This window comes from Mus caroli, chromosome 11, assembly GCF_900094665.2.
Source record: "Mus caroli chromosome 11, CAROLI_EIJ_v1.1, whole genome shotgun sequence".
Lineage (NCBI taxonomy): Eukaryota > Metazoa > Chordata > Mammalia > Rodentia > Muridae > Mus > Mus caroli.
The window spans coordinates 101,841,417-101,859,367 of NC_034580.1; the positions used below are offsets into that span (position 1 = coordinate 101,841,417).

The 17,951-nt window shown below is 51.8% G+C and overlaps 1 protein-coding gene across 2 annotated transcripts; it reads right to left on the reverse strand.

Annotated features, from left to right (window-relative positions):
* Positions 1-3,856: 3,856 nt before the first annotated feature.
* LOC110305198 (cytochrome b561) lies at positions 3,857-14,659 on the reverse strand. Of its 2 annotated transcripts, XM_029483005.1 has the most exons (7): positions 14,269-14,659; positions 10,242-10,522; positions 7,813-8,024; positions 6,740-6,838; positions 6,367-6,470; positions 5,919-6,076; positions 3,857-5,734 (listed from the first exon to the last, which is right to left on the reverse strand). In XM_029483005.1, exons 3-7 carry the CDS (start codon positions 8,009-8,011, stop codon positions 5,542-5,544), a joined length of 753 nt encoding a protein of 250 aa, XP_029338865.1. In that variant the 5' UTR covers positions 8,012-8,024; positions 10,242-10,522; positions 14,269-14,659; the 3' UTR covers positions 3,857-5,541. The 2 variants fall into 2 exon arrangements, with proteins under 2 accessions (XP_029338865.1, XP_021032682.1); XM_021177023.2 differs by lacking the exon at positions 10,242-10,522.
* Positions 14,660-17,951: the final 3,292 nt, after the last annotated feature.

Genomic DNA, 17,951 nt, shown 5'->3' on the forward strand with positions numbered 1-17,951 from the left:
GTATGCTGCCAGCCTAACTGTTGGGTTTAGAGATGCTAAGTCCAAGGATGGGATGCAACCTGTGCTGTAGCTCCAGAGACTAGCTTGTCAGTCAAACTCAAGACCCTCACTCAGCTCCCAGTACTTTATTTTCTTCAGGAATCCATCTGGATGTCTCCAGGTCTAGCTATAGAGTTCAAGAGCTGCAATGTGACCAGAAAGCTTACTGCTTACTGCATCCTAAAACTCTCAGGACCTTTTAAGTGGGGCGAGCCTTGCCTGCATCACTGAAACCTGTCTACTTGAGAGACAAGCAAGGACACCAGATTATGTCAGCAGCCCCACCCACCCAGCCTGTCAGCCATCAGGCTGCCCAGTTCTCAAGAATCAGTCTGCTGCCACCTTCACTCCAAGGGCCATGCCGTGTGCTGCTTGAGAGGTGTGACTTCTCCAGACTGACCTTCCACCATGACTAACAATGACACCATTGATCCTACTGGGCATCTAAACCCAATTCCCAAACAACTAAAATCTGAGAAAGCAGGAAAACTCCAGGATAGGCACAGCCAGCTAGCCTGTATACCAAAATCACCTTCATAAATAAGAAAAGATTCTAAGAGAACTCACATCTAGGTCTGATAACTGTTTGCTTCATTAACAACTCAAAAAAAAGAAAGAAAAGAAAGTGGTTCACAAAACTCCAGCTTTGGGGCATCAAAAGAATAGAACAGGTAGCGTTTAGAAAAAGTAATCCTTAAAAGAGTATTTCTAGATAGGCATCCACTCCATGAATCAGCGAGTAGCCGATGTCCTCATAGGTTCCCAGAAGTCCCTCATAACTTCTTCCCTTACTAGCTGCCTTTTGGTGACCATTTGGATAGATGCTCTCCGGTGCTGATCTATGAAAGAACTGTACATACTCCTCCACTGGGCTGGGGAAAATCAGGCAGAAGCCAGAGGCAGCGAGTGGAGCAGGATAGCTTAAAAGGCAGGTTGGGGGAACTTGGAGCCCCTCATGACTGAGTCACTGTGTTCCCAGGAGTAAGACAAAATCAGGCCTGGTAGGCTCATGTAAAAGGACCAAAAGAAGTCTCAGTCATTTCCCTGGGCTGGGTTATACCCACACGCTGAGCTAGGGATTTGACACACAGCAGCAAAGATGTCTTTCATCACAGCACCAGTGGTCTTCTGAAGCGAGGCCTCCCTGTGTGAACCATTATTTGCTTAAAAGTATTGAAAGGACATGGCTTGAAACATCATAGGCTGCTCCATCAAACATGGGCCAAGTATGGGAGGAAGTTTAAAAAAAAAAAAAAAAAAAGTTACTTCCACAGCCTCCAAACTTGCTTCTTCATGCCTTTCCCAGCCCTCTGGAGGCAGTGTGGCTCTCTCACAGATCTGCCCAACAATTAACTAAAGCCGCAGAGTCATCTGCTGAGCTGCTGCTTCATGAATGGCTCGTTAATAATGGTTTTTACTTACTGGGAATTCCATACATATATGAGAAGGGCTCCCCAGACCTTGACTCATCCCAGATCTCCTTCCCAGTTTGTTTTTAAACCCATTGTGTCCAGTTAGTGTTGCAAGAATGTGCTGAGTGAAAGAGCAACCTAGCGAGGGCCACATCACTGAAGAAAACTGACTGGCCTTCCCACAGAAGCCATCAGTTGCTAATAGTGCCTCCACTAGGGGGTTGGACCTTACCTCATCAGCCCCTCCCTCACTGCATGCTTGGATGTTTGGCAGGCTTGAGCTTGTGCAGGTCATGTGCTGGCAACCACAGTTGCTGTGAGTTGTGCAGCAGCCCTTGGCATGTAGGATCTTTCTATACACACACACACACACACACACACACACACACACATACTTCATGATCCCATCATGATCCCCGAGCCTCAAGGAGATGGCAGGATATTATTCTCTGCATTTTGATCACTCTTTATATAACTGCCATCCACTGCAAAATGAAGCTTATCCTGTGAGCTGCCTAAGTATTTAGAAAGCAATTTCATACTATGTCCATTTAACAAACAAAAAAATTATTCTCCTTTAGGGCCAATGCCCAGCCAACCACAAGTTCTTGAGCCAGTCATACCAGGCATGACTATCTGTGGAGCAGGCCTTAAATCCAGTCAGAAAGTGATTGGTACACTCATGCCACTGTTATTCCAATGGACATCTTTCCAGATTGGTCACTGTTAGAGTTGGCAAGGGTTTACCATAAGTGGTTTTAAAAGCCAGAATCAGGGAAATTCCTGATTTCGTGTGGCTTTGCTTTCTCCACAGTGCGTGTGCCAAAGCAGATTCTGAGAGTTGGATTTTCATGTGGTCACAGAGGCCAAGGCAGAGCTCAGAAGTGATCTGCCCTGCTGCTGCTTTTCTCAAAAGGGGGATCAAGGAGAAAACAAGCTGAAGGACACTGAGAGAAGCATAGGCACCAAGTCAAACTGCAGACCCTGCCACACATGGTTCAAGTTCAACCTCTCAAGATTCCAAAGGCAGCTAGAGTGAGCTTGCTGTCATTTAAATCAGCACAGAAGACAGAGGTAGTGTAACCTTGACCTCCTGTGTCTGGAATCATTTGGAAATTCACAATGAGAACACAGGATTTAGGAATAACCCCGAAACGAGAAATCAGATGGGACCTAGCGCATACACTGGGCAGCCTGCATCTAACACTGACACCTTGTGCATGTGCTAAACCCTGTGCTTACTTTAAGTAAGTGAAGGTCCACAAGGAAGCCTTGGTTTAAGCCTTGGTTCCTGTGGGTTGCAACCTCTTTGGGTTGAATGACCCCTTCACAGGGTCACCTAACACCATCAGAAGACATAGATATTTACATTATGATTCACAATAGTAACAAAATTAGTTATGAAGTAGCAACAAAAATAGTTTTATGGTTGGGGGTCACCACAGCATGAGAAACTTTATTAACGGGTCACAGTATTAGAAAGGTCGAGAACCACTGAACTTACAGGGAAAAACCAGCTTGATTCTGGCTCCTACACACTAAAAAACAGCAAGAGGATAAAACTTAACAATTGTCTGAGAACACCTTATGAGTGGATTTGCTGTGAGCACCTTTTAAATAGTGAGCTCTGGGACCAGGCATAGTGTCATGTGCCTTTAATCCCAGCACTTGGGAGGCAGAGGTAGTCAGAGCTTTGAGTTCAAGGACAGCCTGGTCTATAGAGTGAGTTCCAGGACACCCAGGGATACACAGAGAAACCATGTTTTGGGAGGAAAAGAGAGACAGTTAGATCTCCTTGGGGTATTTTTTGTTTTGTTAGTATCATTGAGGGTATTTGTGCTTGTTTTGTTGTGGTGGTGGAGGTGGTGGTGGTAGTACTAGAAGAGAACCCAGGGCCTTGCCCACACTACACAAGTGATCTCCCACTTTGAGTCCTCCTGTTAATTTAAGATGGTGTCTGCCCTTGTAGTCCAGGCTGGCCTCAAGATCCATCTGCCTACCTGCCATGTACTGTGGTTACAGGCATGTACTACCACGCCTTGCTTTAAATGAGAAGGCTCACCATGCATAGGTAGGCACAGTGAGACCCATCTAAATCCTCCATATGCACAGAGCCTGCCTGAGTCATAGAAAGCAACCTAACACTAATCGCAGCTGTCTTAAAAGCTTCGCTCCTCTCTGTAAGGATCAGAAACACATGGTGAAAGGGTCAAATAGACACTGTACTGGGCATGTCCAGCTGCCCGGGTTCAGACAGGTCAGCCCAGGGCTGAGACGCTGCCAGTCACTATCTGCTGTATCCCACCTGAGGACTACGTCTCTCATCTCTAGTAGAATTTCATGTATGACAGCTTAAAGCTTTGGTTCCTTTTCTTGTCTCAGCAAATGAAAACAGAAGGCAAGCGGTCAGCTGTAGACATTTATTGATTCGTCTGTTGCACCAACAACACACTGCACGTCACAGGAGACAGAAGAAACAGAAGAAACCACAGACATCCACTTGGGGGCTTTCTTTGGTCCTTAGTCATGTATCATACACTTTGGCAAAAAGACTAGTTTACAGACTCTCATTGCAGACCTAAATTCTAATTCTCTGTGTAGTCTGGCAAGGGAGACTCACAATGGTACTTGTTAGTTTTTCTAAGGACGAGTCTCCCATATGTAAACATTTGACTGTACAAGTATGCCAACCGATGACAGAACTCCTAAGATTCCTAGCCTTACAGCATATACAGTTGAAACTGGAGGCAAACCTCACCATCCTAGCAAGTGGAGAGACAGGAGGGAAGGTCAGAGAGCATCAGGGAGAGAGCTACACCACAGCTGGGGGAAGAGATCTCACCAGAAGCAGGACCCACGCAGTTATTAGAAATCTGACAGAGAAAGCCAGCCTAGTGACCTAAAAGAACTGCCAGGTTCAGAAACCATTCATTTCCTCACTAAGTTAACCATGTGTGTCACAAACTGTTAGGCTCAAAACCCGAGAGAAGGAAAACAAGGAGAGAGCATGTGCCAAACCAGAGAATACAAGATCAGTGCTCTAATCCCAATATCTCTAGACTCAAGCCAAACAGTGACTCAGCTAACAACGCAACAGGCAGTAGGGGGTTGAAGCTAAGTGCAGGAGATCAATCCCGTTCCTCTCTTCAACTTCAGTCCTACTGTCCAGCGATGATGGACCCAGGGCTGGGAGGACCATGATCCCTCAGGGCTGCTTCAACCAAGACAGAGCACCCCAAGCCAGGGTACCCCAGCAGCCCCCCTGGAGAACAAGGCAAACAGCAGCCTTCTTCCAAAAACTCCAGAGGTGTGGCCTCCCACTCTCAGAGTCTGCCCAGGCTGGCCCGCAGAAGGAAGCTACAGCTTATCCCCTGCTGAAGGGAGGGACTCTGCCAGGGCAGCTGGAGGCCAGGAGGCCCTCACTGTGAGCAAGCAGCCTGCCCTCCTCCACCAGGGCAGGTATTTACCTGAGTTTTGATCACTAATCCCCTTCCCCATGAAAAGCCTATTTAATGATCAGGGATTTTAAAAGAACAGAAAGGCCTAAGACTGTGGCCAACCCACACGCCAAGGCTCCTTCGGGAGCCAGAGTCAACCTTTCTGGGGAGCCTTCCTCTGAACACCAGCATACTTTACACATAATATCACTTGCTCTACTGCCAAGGACACGTGCTTCCCAAGCTGCTGGAACTCCTGGGTTGAATACACAAAGCAGCGGTCTGACTTCTCCATGCCAGTCCCTCAGGCCCAGCCCCAGCAGCCATCCGCTGCATGGAGGGCGGAGCTATTGTCTAGCTCCAATAGGGATCAGGGCCAGGCTTGACCCCAGATCCCCTAACCAAGCTTTCTGCATGTGAACGGACAACAGCGGGTACAGGCAGACAGCCTACTCAGGGCTCACAGATGTATCAAAAGCTTCAGAGAGGAAGGGGAGGAAGGGAGACTGAGAACAACTCCAAAGCCTGGAACCCCACTAAACTAACAACACAGCCCCACACTCACACTCCTGGACCTAAAAGACTCAGTGTCTGCAGAGAAGAGCAAAAAGATATCTGGAAACCCACAGAGCCAAGAGGACAAAGGAGGGCGATCACTGGGGACTGGGGCTGTCTCCCTCCGTGAGTGTCTTGAAGTCCATGGAGAGGGCTTGCTCTTCAGCCTGAGAAGGCCGCTTCCAGTCAGCCTGAGCCAAGATGTAGAGCACAACCACCCCAAAACAGACCAGCAGCAAGCCTAGCACATTGGCCAGCACCCCCTCGGGTTCAAACGTGCTGTACTTGGTCCTGTAGGGTAGGGTGAAGGGAAAAGCCACCAAGGGTTCCAGTTAAGACAATCGTAGTCCAGGCCTTAAAGATGCCTCGGGTTTCCCGATGCCCAACCTTCCACCCTCCCAATGAGAAGCCAGCTCAGAGAGAGGCTTCTAGTAAGGCAGAAGGCCCTGGAGCCCTGCCTCTCCAGGACACTTACCCCAATTTAAACAGCAGGGCCTCCTTCAGGCCCAGTAGGGCTGTGCCCACAGAGAAGAGGAAGATGGTGGCACCAAAGAAAATGTGCTGAGGGCGGTAGCGGCTCCGTAGAGAGAATGAAGCTCCAGGGAACAGGAAGAAGCTGAAACCCACGAGCCACTAAAGGGAGAGAGGGCTCTGCTGAGCCATGAGCTGGCTGGGACCTAATAGGAGGCCACCAAAGCTCAACAGTGCATAGTCAATGGGTGGAATAAAGGAGTCTGGGGTACCCTGGCCTCTAGAATCTAGATTCTACCCAGGTCAACCTCCGAAAACCACCCAACTAAATCCATCTGCTCTTTTCCCTGCTGGACATGCCCCCTGGAGAATGAGCCCTACATAGCACACCTGAACCCCATTTGCCCTCCCTTTACCTCTCCCAGCCCTTGCCGGCACGGCACTAGACTCACCTGCACAAAGTACAGAACAAAGACTAAGATCCCACACCAGCTGTGCAAGCTGTACAGGTCTGCATAGCCCTTCTTCTTGTGGTAGTCGAACACAGCCACCAACCCTGGAGCAGAGGCAGGGGCCATGTGAGGACAGGGCTAGTCATGGAGAAGAGAAGGGAGGGGAGACCTGGGGGGAAACACTAGCCAGAACTTCTGGGCTTTGGTCCAGCCAGATGATGGCCAGCACCCAGTGTCCCTGCCTGTGATGCCTGTGAGAAGAAGAGTAGGGGCAAAGCCAAGCAGCTTGGAGCAGGGACAGTGTGTGTCCAGCAGCAGCTGCTGAAGCCTGAAGCAGCAGGTAGAGAAGGAAACGCTATGCTCAGGAACTCACCCACAAGGGCGATGATGAAGGCGAAGACGTGCAGCAGCCCATGCAAGATCTTGGTCGTGCGTTTGGCTTCTCTTCTGAAGACACGGTACACCAGCAGAGCTTATGGAAAGTGAGAGAAAGATGTAAAGGTGTAGGCCTGTGCTGGACAGCAGACTATGCTAAGAGCTTGTCGGTCGAGGTTTGCCACACATAGAAACTGAAGGAGAAATCAGGATTCCATAAGGACTTTGCACCCATCCTGGTCAGGGTTCCCCTGAGTCCTTCTACCCCATGCACACCCAGGGGCCAGGAGAAGAGGCTACGCCACACCTCTGCCACCATCGGGGCAGCAAAGGCAGGGCTCTGCAGAGCACCCTGAGTAACTGCTTGGCCTGAGATATAAGCCAGTGATTCAGTGTTTAGGACTCATCATGCTGTCACACTGAGGTGATGGCCAGACTCAGTGTACCCATTAACAGAGTATAGTTCTGGAACCTTCCTGGACAGGCACACACTGCTCTTGACAGCCAAATGCTCTACTCTCAAGGCTTCATGTGATCCTACCTAATTCCCACTGCCCCTGGATGCCTTCTAGGACCTGCTGCTGAGAGGTGGCTGTCGGTAGCCCCCGCTCCCCACCATCTAGCCCCCACAGGCGATGTGCTTATTAGACCAAGCACCTGCTGGCTCTTACCCCAGGGACAGACAGACCCTCTAGCTCAGCCAGGTCCACAGGAAACAATACGCACATGTATGTATGTCTACTTCTTTTCCCAACTTCCAGCTGCCCCTGAAGATAACTCATAGCCCAGTCTGACCCTGCTCTATCTAGAAGGCAGCTGTAGCCCCTGAGATGCCATCTGCTGAAACCAGAGGCAGGTACCAGTGCAACCGATGGAAAGCAGGTATCACCCTCCAACCACACTCCCCCTGGACTCTCCCTAGACTCTTCATCTGTCTTGTCTAGAATCATTAATTTGTCTAAGTGGAAGGAGTGTCTGGTGTGACAGGATCCCTGTACATGGCCTCTCTGAAAGACAGCTACAAACTGAGGGACAGAGAGTGGCTGAGGGAGCTAGCCCCGCGGGACTCACCATCTCCTTGCAGGAAGATCATGCCTATGACCATGCAGAGCGGGTGCACATTAAACTGCAGGGAGCTTTCCCAGGCAATGCCACCTCGGTACAGACCCAGCCACGCACCAGTCACAGCCACTACAGTGAGGCCCAGCAGCTGGGAGAAGGCCACATAGTACGGCAGTGCAGCAGGGACGGATGCAGGACCGTGCTCCATTCTGAGACCCCAGCTGCAAGAGAGAGAGAGAGAGAGAGCACTAAAGGGAACCACCCACGACCTGCCCCCGGGACTGCCACCTCTTCCACCCCAGGGCCTAAGCCGTGCACACCTCTGTTCACTCTCCCACCATTAAGACCCATGACCACATCCTTGGGCAGAGTCCCAACATCCCAGGAACACATCAGCAGGAGGCCAGGCCTTCCCACACAGACAAACTTGACCTGGGTTCTGTGTACAAGGGAAGGCACAAGTTTGAAAACATCCTGAGTTCTAATGACAGCATGGCCTCCACCCCGGGGTTACAGTTCCTATTTTCAGAGGTCCTGCGTTTTCTGGGGCAGGGCTGACAGATGTGTTGAAGATACAAACAAATCCCCTTTGTCCAGGTCGTTGGGAAAGTCCTTCCCGGGTGAGAAGTAGAAGCTTTGCTCTTTCACCCCGAGTCAACATGGGCGCACCAGAGAGGGTCCCCTTGTTCTACATAGCTGTTTTCTGCCCCCACTGTACCAGACCACAGGCTAGCTCACTAGCCCCCATCACCCCCGCCCCCCACCTCTCCTTTCCAGTTCCTTCCCAAACCAAGTGTGGGAGGGGGTACTCTCCTCCCTCAGGTGAGGTTTCCAGAACCGAAGGTCCCAGCACTGTGGCCTCACATTCTGAACCCATGTGTCCCCATCTACCTTACTCAACTGCTGGCGATCTGTGCAGGAAGACACAGCAGGCACGCAGCTATTTAAGGAGGCACCACCTGCATCAGGAGACCCTTGACATCCAACCTCAGGCCAACCCTTCTGCAGGTTCTCCTATTGCCCCAGTGTTCCCATAAGTAAAGAGGGTGGAAGGGGAACAGGCTGGCTCTGGCCTCTGTTCCCTTTGCCTCAGTGCTGGCAATGGCTGGGACTCAACACAAAAGCTACCACCAATGCCACCAGCACAGAGACATCAGAGCTCCAGCTTACTGTCCCTTCCCTAGACAGGCAGGCAGGACTGGTCTCCGCAGCCAACTGCTTCTCCCAGCAGCAGTGAGCACCAGAAGATGCACGCAGCAGCCAACAGGAGCTGTGGCAGCCACTTCCCCACCCTAGCTAGAGCCCGTGCTGGCCCAGCCGTGCTTGGGCCTGGGTCCCCAGCTCCTCCAGTTGATCAGCTCCAGCTCCACCTCCCAATTCTCTGACAGCAACACCTCCATTTGAAAAGAATACCAAGGCAGTTAATAATATACTCTCTGAAAACAGACAAAAGCAAGCCCTCCACATCCTCGCGGGTTCTGTCAGACAGCCACATACTTTTTTTTTTTTTTTTTTTGTAGAAACAGCCCCATGCATCTGCTAACCCATCCTCATGCGCAGGCCTAGCACGTACATCAACACACTTCTGCCTTAGCGGTTCAGTAACTCCACACTACTGCACTATAGATCTCTAGCTGAGCCCCGACCTCCTGCCAGCAGGCTCTGCAGTCCTACACTGAATATTCAGGAGACTGGTTCTCGACATTCACAGAATACGCACTACTCGGAGGCTGGTATGAACCCAGGCTAGCCCCTTTCTCAAATTCTTGACATTTTCTTTCATATTATCCCTGTCGTGTGGGAATTCTTTCTAAAACCCTGGCCAAGAGTAAACTCCTGTTTCTGGAATTCTTGCTGCTATGCTTGTCTGTTCCCAATGTGACTGCAAAATCCCATGCCAGTTTTGTCCTCCCTCTGATTCCCACCCCACTGACATTTCAGCCTCATCCAAGATCAGTGTCCTCTCCCTCACAACATCCCAGATAACCATGGACTGCCCTGCTCCTGCCCAGGGAGTCCACTGAAGGTTACACGGCGCCACAGGGGCTCCCTGGTCTCTGTTATCCCTTTCCTCTCGGCCATCTCTGCGGCCATACCAGACCTTGCTAGCCTCTCCCTAGTCAATCTACCTGAAACACCAGGACACGCCTAGCTTTGTAAGTCATATCACCCCAGCTGCCATACCATCCTAACTTATCTTTCTGCAGCCCCACTATGTTCCCACCAGGTCCACGTGGGGGCTTCACCGCCCCTGCAGTAGCAACACACCTGCTGTTAGTGCGGTCCTCCTAGTGTTGCCCAGCCTCCTCCTCTGCTCCCTGCAGCCTATACTGCCTCCCAGATTCACCCCAGGGCAATGGCACCTTGCTCACTCCTTTGTCTTCAAGTGCAGCTCCAGCCCCTCCTCTGTCCTCAAGGCTCCCCCAAAACTTCCTTACCCTCTTGGGTTCTGCTCTAGGTTAGTCCCACGATGCTCTTGAGGGAAATGTCTCCTGCCCTGCTCCTTAAAGGCAAGAAGGTCACTTCACCCTTCTCTGAGACTCTCGGGTATCCAACAGAGAGAGAATGCTGTGCCCCTGTAGTCTTCTGTCCTGCCTCCTCCTCCTCCTCTCCAGGTCACTCCTCCCTTATTGGATTCATCTCTTTAGAGCCCGAAGCACAACAGAATCTGATTAGCTCCCCATCAGGAAGGAGAGCAGGAGCAGCTTCTTCAGACCTCCTGGAATACAAAGGGCAGGTCTGGGATGCAGGGGTCAGGCACTTGACCAGCCACGGCCTGCTTTTTCTGTCCCAGTCAGTCTTCTCTCGAAATGGGCAGAAACCCTAGAGAAAGTCTCTTCACAAGGGAGTGAGTGAGAGGGTGGCTTTACATCCCACTGAGAATTCCTTCTGGAATTCCCTGTGAAGCAAATGCCTAAGTGCTCCCTGCACCCACCCCAGAGTGAGACAGGGCTTGTATGCACCAGCAGGGCGGGGACCCGACAGCCAGTGAACCCCAAACCCTGAACCAAGCACTTTGTACCCTCTCTGTTTAACCCTCAACAATACTGTAGGCATAACAAGCGTGTTACCCTGATGGGACTGATGGGAAAATTAGGGCTCAGAGACAATAACTAAAGTTAGGGCTCAAAGACAGTAACTAAAGGACATGCCCAAAGTTACCATCAGCAAATAGCTGCTACTCTGGTTGCTGCTCCTTATAGCGGGCAATGTTAAATGCTAGCCACTCCACAAGAAAGATGTGGGCCCTGCCGGCAGGGGCTTTCAGACAAGTATTAATAGTAGCAGATGTTACAACAAGGGCCATAGAGGGCAGAGCACTTGCCAGGCATACTCAAGGCCTAAATTCAGTCTCCAGCTCTGCCAAAGGTGGGGTGTGGGGAGTGGACAATAAAAACCCAAGCTATCCCTGCATGGCCCTCCCCACCAGACCAGGAGATGGGCACCACCCTTTCGGCTCTCTCCTCTGGGTCTCCTGCTAGCAGTGTGACTCTGAACTTCCTAATGCCCAGTAACTAAGGTGGCACTGTCACACATTCCAAACACTTAAGCCAGTCAAAGCTTTAGTGGCCCCAGATAAATAGGAGAATCTCCCTGGCCCCTACTCATCCCCAGTACTGCCCTAGTGCCAGGCACAGGGGCTGCCTGCAGCTCTCTGGGAGAAAAGTGTTCCAGGGGAGGGAGGGAGAGGCAGCATCTTAATTTCCCATCTACTCTCAGGTAGGACACCCAGACAAGCCGTCTTGGGAACGAGGACACCAGCCTGGGGACAGAGTGAGCCAGACTGGCGTTACCAAAGGAAATACATCCTTTGATGGTAAGGCTACAAGGTGAAGCAAGAGGCAGGAGGGTGGCATGGATGCCCCCAAGGCTCTGGACAGAGCTGCTCAGCCTATAACAAGCCTGTATCTGCGAGCTTTAGAGGACTTGTGTATTGCTCCCGTGTAAGCATGTGTTTGCATCGCAGCCCCTGGCTATGCTCTCTCTGTAAGCTCTTCTCTCCTCTGTGTTTCCAGAGCACAACAGTAGCTCATCGCTCCTCAGGCTGGAAATGGTCACTCCTGACCCTGGGTTTCCTCTGCTCCCAAAGATCTGTGTTCTCTCTCCTTTTCCCTCCCTCTCCTTTCTCTCAAAACATGATCTCACAGTGTAACCCAGGCTGGCTTCTAACTATATATCCCCCTGCCTCATCCTCTTGACACATCGCACTATAGTTCAGAGCTTTGCAAGGAACTGGTGCTCATGTGGCCCCTTACATGGCTACTCTCCTTTCTTTCTGAAAGTTCAGGGTGGGGTGACAGATCTCTGGGCTGTGACAGTTCAAATAGATACACCCCCAATCTCCACAGGCCACCTGCAGACTGGCTCCCACTTAATGTAATCACACGGGGACATGGCTACCCTCGGGGCTCGACCTGTGCAGAGCATCACGCTCCTTCTCCAAGCCCACTGTGTTTTATTAAAAGGCAACCAGGCCTAACCTCATTACTGGTACCAGATGTACATGCTGAACAGCCCAGGAGGCAGAGCGGAGCACAGGGAAGCAGCAAACCTGGCATGGCCACAGTCCTCCCCATCAGCAGCAGGCTTTAACTGAGTTAGGAAAGACTGTGGTGGGGGCAGGGTCTAGAGCTTTCCTTGATGGATAAGATCCTAAGACACTGAGCGGTAGCACGGGGCACCCAGGATGCGAGGGGAAGGAAGGAGGGTCAGCATCAGGTGTGCCTCTGCACCAGAACTTGCCAAGAGTTAAAAATAAAAGAGCCTGCTTCGTTTCAGAAGGGAGGAGCTGAACGTTAAGGGTTGAAATGGTTTATGTTTTTAACCCAGTCTGTATGTTGGCTTTACACCAGAGAAATTTGAAAATATCATTATTGACTTTTATGGAGGAAGGGCCCCCATGAATGCCAACCACCTAAGGCACCTGAGGGTTCCAGGGCAGCCCGGGCCACAAAGATGTAATCCAAAGTGTGTTTCACTGTTTCCTACTGTGTGCCATCACAGAGGCCTTGTCCATTCTCCGAGCTGGCCTCCTCAACTGCGGGGGAGGGACCTTAAGACCTACCTCATTGGACTTCGGACAAGTTAAATGGAAAAAAATATGCACATGTGCTTAAGCACAGTGCCTGCCACCTGGCTAGGACCTAAGCAAACAGTAGTTGAACAAAAATAATATCTCCTAAACGTCATAGTGACGTCAACAGACACATGAAGATGCCCAGATCCCTCCTGCCCCACCACCAACCCATTCATTCCCCCTATAGAGTACAAACGTCTAGAGTGAGGAAGACTGTCAAACAGGCTGCCTTTAGTTCTTGTTGGGGGGGAGGGGGCATTAAAACAAGACCTCCCTCTCTAGGTCTGCTGGCTTTAAACGTTCAGTCTCCCTGCATCAGGCTCCCACATTCTAGGAACACAGCCTCTTGTCACCACACGTGACATAGGTGGTAATTTTAATGTCTGAAATTTCATATTCCCACTTGTACTCTAATTAGTTGTGAGGCGATTAGAAAATGGAGTTCAAGGCCTGGCATGGCCTTTAATCCCAGCATTCAGATGTCTGTGAGTTCAAGAAACCTGGGCTCTGCCTACCCTCTGTGAGTTCAAGAAACCTGGGCTCTGCCTACCCAGGGACAATGGCAGGGCATGGCATCTGTGTGCAATTCTACTTCTGGTTCCAGGAGCTCCTCCTACAAGGGGGTGGGGTTGGAGCAGTCCAGTATTTTCCTCCCAGATCCCAGGGCTGAGGAGCAATCCAGGTATCTAAGGGAGGTGAGAACACTTTGCTTTTTGTTTTGTTAAGAACCAGACAGAACTCAGGTGGCGGAGATGGGGCTTTTCTTAAAGAAAATTGCCAAGACAAAAAGAAGAAGGGCAACCAAAAGTGTCTGTGACTTGTGATGCTGCAGCGCCTGAGGAAAGGTGGTAAGGGTAAGAAGAGAAGTGACCGGAAAAGGGGAGGTGGCCTGGCTACCACTCCAGGAGTCAAAGGCGGCAGCACCTGTGTCACTTCCAAGGCCAAAGCACGAAGCCAGGCTTTCTGCAAGGATAGGAACTAGTTATCCTGCCCGAGGACGGTGGGGTGCGGAAGAAGAGAAAGAGGATCCACCAGGCCCGCACCAGAGCGCTGGGACCGGCCGCGGGGACAGTAGGGGCTCAGTTTTGGCGAATGCAGATTGGTCCACACCCACCCACTTTGTTCTACAGTACAGACGCAGGCCCCTGGACTTGAATTCAAGTCACCAGCAGTCCCCATTCTAACTCGGGCAGACGCGGCCCGCGCTCCCCCGGCTGCCTTGCCGGGTGCCAGCAGCAGGAACCCCCGCGTCAGGGGACAGGCCGGGCAGCGCCCGGTCCGTGCGGGCAGGAGCGCGCGGGAGGGCGGCTCGAAGCCCTGCCTCACCTGGCCGCAGTCCCCTCCGCCCCTCCGCGCGGAACTCGGCTCCCCACCTCCCGGTCGCCTACCTCGTCCCGCCGCCGCCAGGCCTGCGCGCGTCCACGCGCCGCACCGCGCCGCGCCGCGCCCCGGACGCTCGGCAGGTTCCACGAGCCTCGGCGCGACGGCGTCGCCATGGAGACGGGGCGGCGGCGGGGAGGCGGTAGCGCGCGCGAGGAGGCGACGGTCACCTGCGCCGGAAGTCCCGCCAGGCGCCCGCACTGGTCGGGCACCTCGGCTACACCGACCCGCACTTCGGACCCGAGCTCCAGCAGCTTCCGGACTGGCTCGGGACTGGCTCGGGACCGGCGTGCGGGGAAGGTTAGCGGCGCGGGTTCGGCGCCCGGGTTCCTGGTCTCTAGCTTCTCGCTCTCTACTCCCCATGCCCAAACCCAGGAGGCCGCTAGGTGTCAGGCCTGGCCTGGGCCCAAGCTCAGCTCCGGGAACCCAGGGGTCACCTCTTCCAGCCCTCGTGGGCGGAGATGGCACTTTACACTTTACTGGAAAGCTGGGAATAACCCTACCCTTCCCGCATCTGCACACCAGCCACATTGACCACATAGACACTGTTGTTGATACAGTTTGCCTCCCATTTTTTCCACTCCAGGATACACACACACACACACACACACACACACACACACACGGAGAGACAGAGGAGGGACACCAATCTAAGGGTAGATTGTGTCCTTCCAACTTCTCATTTAAGTCCTAGACCTGGTGTATGTCGAGGTCTGTACTTAAGACTGTTGCCAAGACCAAGGCTGGGAGCTTAGCAGATCCTGGCCTGCTATCCAGGAAATGCTACGAATAGATAAGAGCCCAGCTCAGACTTCCTACAAGCTGGGAACAAAAGGTTCTTTCCTGTTGGATGCCTGGCCAGACTCACGGAGAGGAGGAGAGAAATGGGGTATTTTACCTTGTGAGGCAAAGCATGACTGAGCCACATCCCTTGCCCATGAAGGCAGTCCCTGGAACACCTCAGCATGCTGGGAGCTGCCCACTGGTAGAAGCCAGAATTGGGGTGGGGGCGCCTTCTTAGAGGGTGGGTATGCTGTCTAGTGTACGGTTGAGAACCAAAAACGGAATTACCTTACGGTAACTTTTCGTCTGGCAGAAGTTAATGGGCTTTTTAAGGTAAGCAGCAGCTTCCTTGGTGGTGCAGGCAATAAATACATGCTTATAAACTAAACATTGGCGCTGAGCCATTTCTCATTGTTTGCTGGATGTATTTGGGCTCCTGGGAGGAAAAGGAGCGACCGATTTGGGCAAGATGGAATCTTGTTTAAGTGTTGGTCTTAAAGTGCCTTCCAGGGAGGCTCCTGTTGGGAGAGTCCTTTGCTGGATCATCCCTACCTCATTCCTTCAAGTCTCCAAGCTGACTGCTTCACAGTGCATTTCCTGACCGCCAGTGCGGCAGTATGGGAAAGACTAGAGTTATGACGAACACACACACACACTCACACACACTCACGATGCAGGGAGGGGCCTCTGAGCGAAGGCCTTAAGGAGCAAAAAAAGGCACCGAGCAGAATGAATTTTGTCCTCATAACCAGGACGCCAGACCTAAGACAGACCCACTCCCACCTGGCACATTCTTTCTCCCCAGGGCTACCCCATGCAGAAAGCTGAGGGAAAAACCAGGATTCCCAGTTACATTTCTATCTTAAAAATTTAGCATGAATATATCCTAAGTGTTTCTCAAATGTAACCAGGTCTTGTGTGTGTGTGTGCGCACGCGTGCGTCTGTGAGAGGTGTTGACTTTTCTCTGTATAACCCTGGCTGTCCTGGAACACTCTCTCTGTAGACCAGGCAGTCTTCAAATTCAGAGACCTGCCTGCCTTTGCCTCCTGGGTGCTGAAATTAAAGGTGTGTGCTACCACCACCCAGCCTGGTTTTACTTTGAAGGTAAGTTTTTAGTTTTTTGTTCATTTCACCAGGGAAGCCTAGTGTAGGTATAGCTCCCAAGTGTTTCTGGAGTCCTTAGAGTTCAGGGGAATGTGAAAAGCGATACAAGAATCCACATGCCTGAGCCAAACAAATTTGTATCAGTTCCAAAAACTGGGCCCTGCCCTACAATATCCCCTGGAGAGCTCTCAGCTCAGCAGCCACGGCCACCACCAGCAGCAGCAAGCAGTTCCTGTGTCCGACACCCTCAGACTTAGGCAGCAGCATCCTCAGGTCCCTTCAGGTTGTGGATGTACGTAATGGTTACTGTGATCAAGTTGAAAATAGAACCATGAATCACTTTGGAAGAAAAGCTCATCTTCCAGATGCATGGTCACTGAAGGTGACCAAGACAGCAGAGACCCAGGAAGGATCAGAGCATCTACTGGAACAACCCACCATGGGGGCAAGAGCAGCAGCCAGGCAAGACACCAGGCACAGTGCTTCCAGAGGCCAGCAGTAAAGACAGCCACCTGAGACCTCAGGAACACTAAGGGCAGGGGACACGGGACATCAAAGACTGAGTTGTTGCCCATCCATGGTTGATCCCAAGGTTGGTCCATTCTGAGAAAAATAAGACTTAGACAAACAGCACACTGTAACTACAGGACCCAAATGTGGAGACCAGGCGAGGTGTGCCAGTCAGGCAGAGGTTTTCCTCTGCTGAGCTCTGAAGGAGCAGGACACGCGCTGGCTAGGGCCTGGGGGAACCAGCCTTGGGCAGGAAGTGGTGGTGTTATCTACCAACTAGGGCTCTTGATCAGGTTCAGCTCCTCTGCCGGTTAAAGAACCAGAAGGTAGGGAAGATCTCGAACTCCAAAAACAGGAGCAGACAGACAGCATCCGCGATTGAGGCTTTTCCTTTTGACTTATTGGGACCGTAGAAACAAGTGCACACACAGCAAACACCCAGAGAAAAAGAGCTTCAAGCAGAGAAGAGACTATGGAAACCAGAAAATCCAGTCTCCTCTCCAGGGCTGGGGTTCCTCCTCTAAGTTAGGATTGGCCAGTTAGAACACAGACAGGGTTGCCGACTAAGTTAGGATTGGCCAGTTAGAATACAGACAGGGTTGCCGATTGGCCCACAGTTGTTGTGTAAACGCGTCTTGAACTTGTTGGGCCAGTCCATCAGCAGTTGGCCGGTGGTGGGAGAAGATGCCCACAGGGCCTTTGTTTTAAGCTATCAGGTCTCAGGTCTGGAGGGTGAGGAAGAAGCTGGCCACCTTGGCAGGTCCCCATCTTTATTACCAAACACGTCCCCTCTCTCACTGCCTTCTGAGGAGTCTGTCGAACTCCTGTTCCTCAGTGTGACAGCACTGGGAGACCATGCTTTCAGGGATCGCTGTACTCTTCCGTTCCCTCCTTTCCTTCCTGTTCTCTTCCCCCTCTCCTCCCTTCTTCCTCCCTTCAGGCATGGGTTCCCTGGACACCTGCTGTGTGCCAGGCTTTGTCCTAGGCCCTGGAGAGAGACAGTAAGTAAGACAGGGCCCTGCTTCCATGTAACTCCAGTGATGTGGGACAGAACAAAGATCAGAAAGGAAACTGCAAATGCCATATATACACACATTCATGCGTGGGCAGATGGATGTCTACACACCAACCTAATCGGATGAATCGTAGGTGTCACGCATCAACACAGCAAGCATGAGAAGGTTATAAAGCAGGGGCCGGGCTGGTGAGATGGCTCAGTGGGTAAGAGCACCCGACTGCTCTTCTGAAGGTCCAGAGTTCAAATCCCAGCAACCACATGGTGGCTCACAACCA

What these genes read in the sequence shown, in the direction of transcription:
- LOC110305198 (XM_021177023.2), bottom strand. Translation starts at nt 8,011, where the DNA reads ATGGAGCACGGTCCTGCATCCGTCCCTGCTGCACTGCCGTACTATGTG. An exon ending in CTTCATCATCGCCCTTGTGG is followed by an intron (nt 6,471 to 6,739) that starts GTGAGTTCCTGA and finishes CCTCTGCTCCAG; the next exon opens with GGTTGGTGGCTGTGTTCGAC. An exon ending in TTGTTCTGTACTTTGTGCAG is followed by an intron (nt 6,077 to 6,366) that starts GTGAGTCTAGTG and finishes CTCTCCCTTTAG; the next exon opens with TGGCTCGTGGGTTTCAGCTT.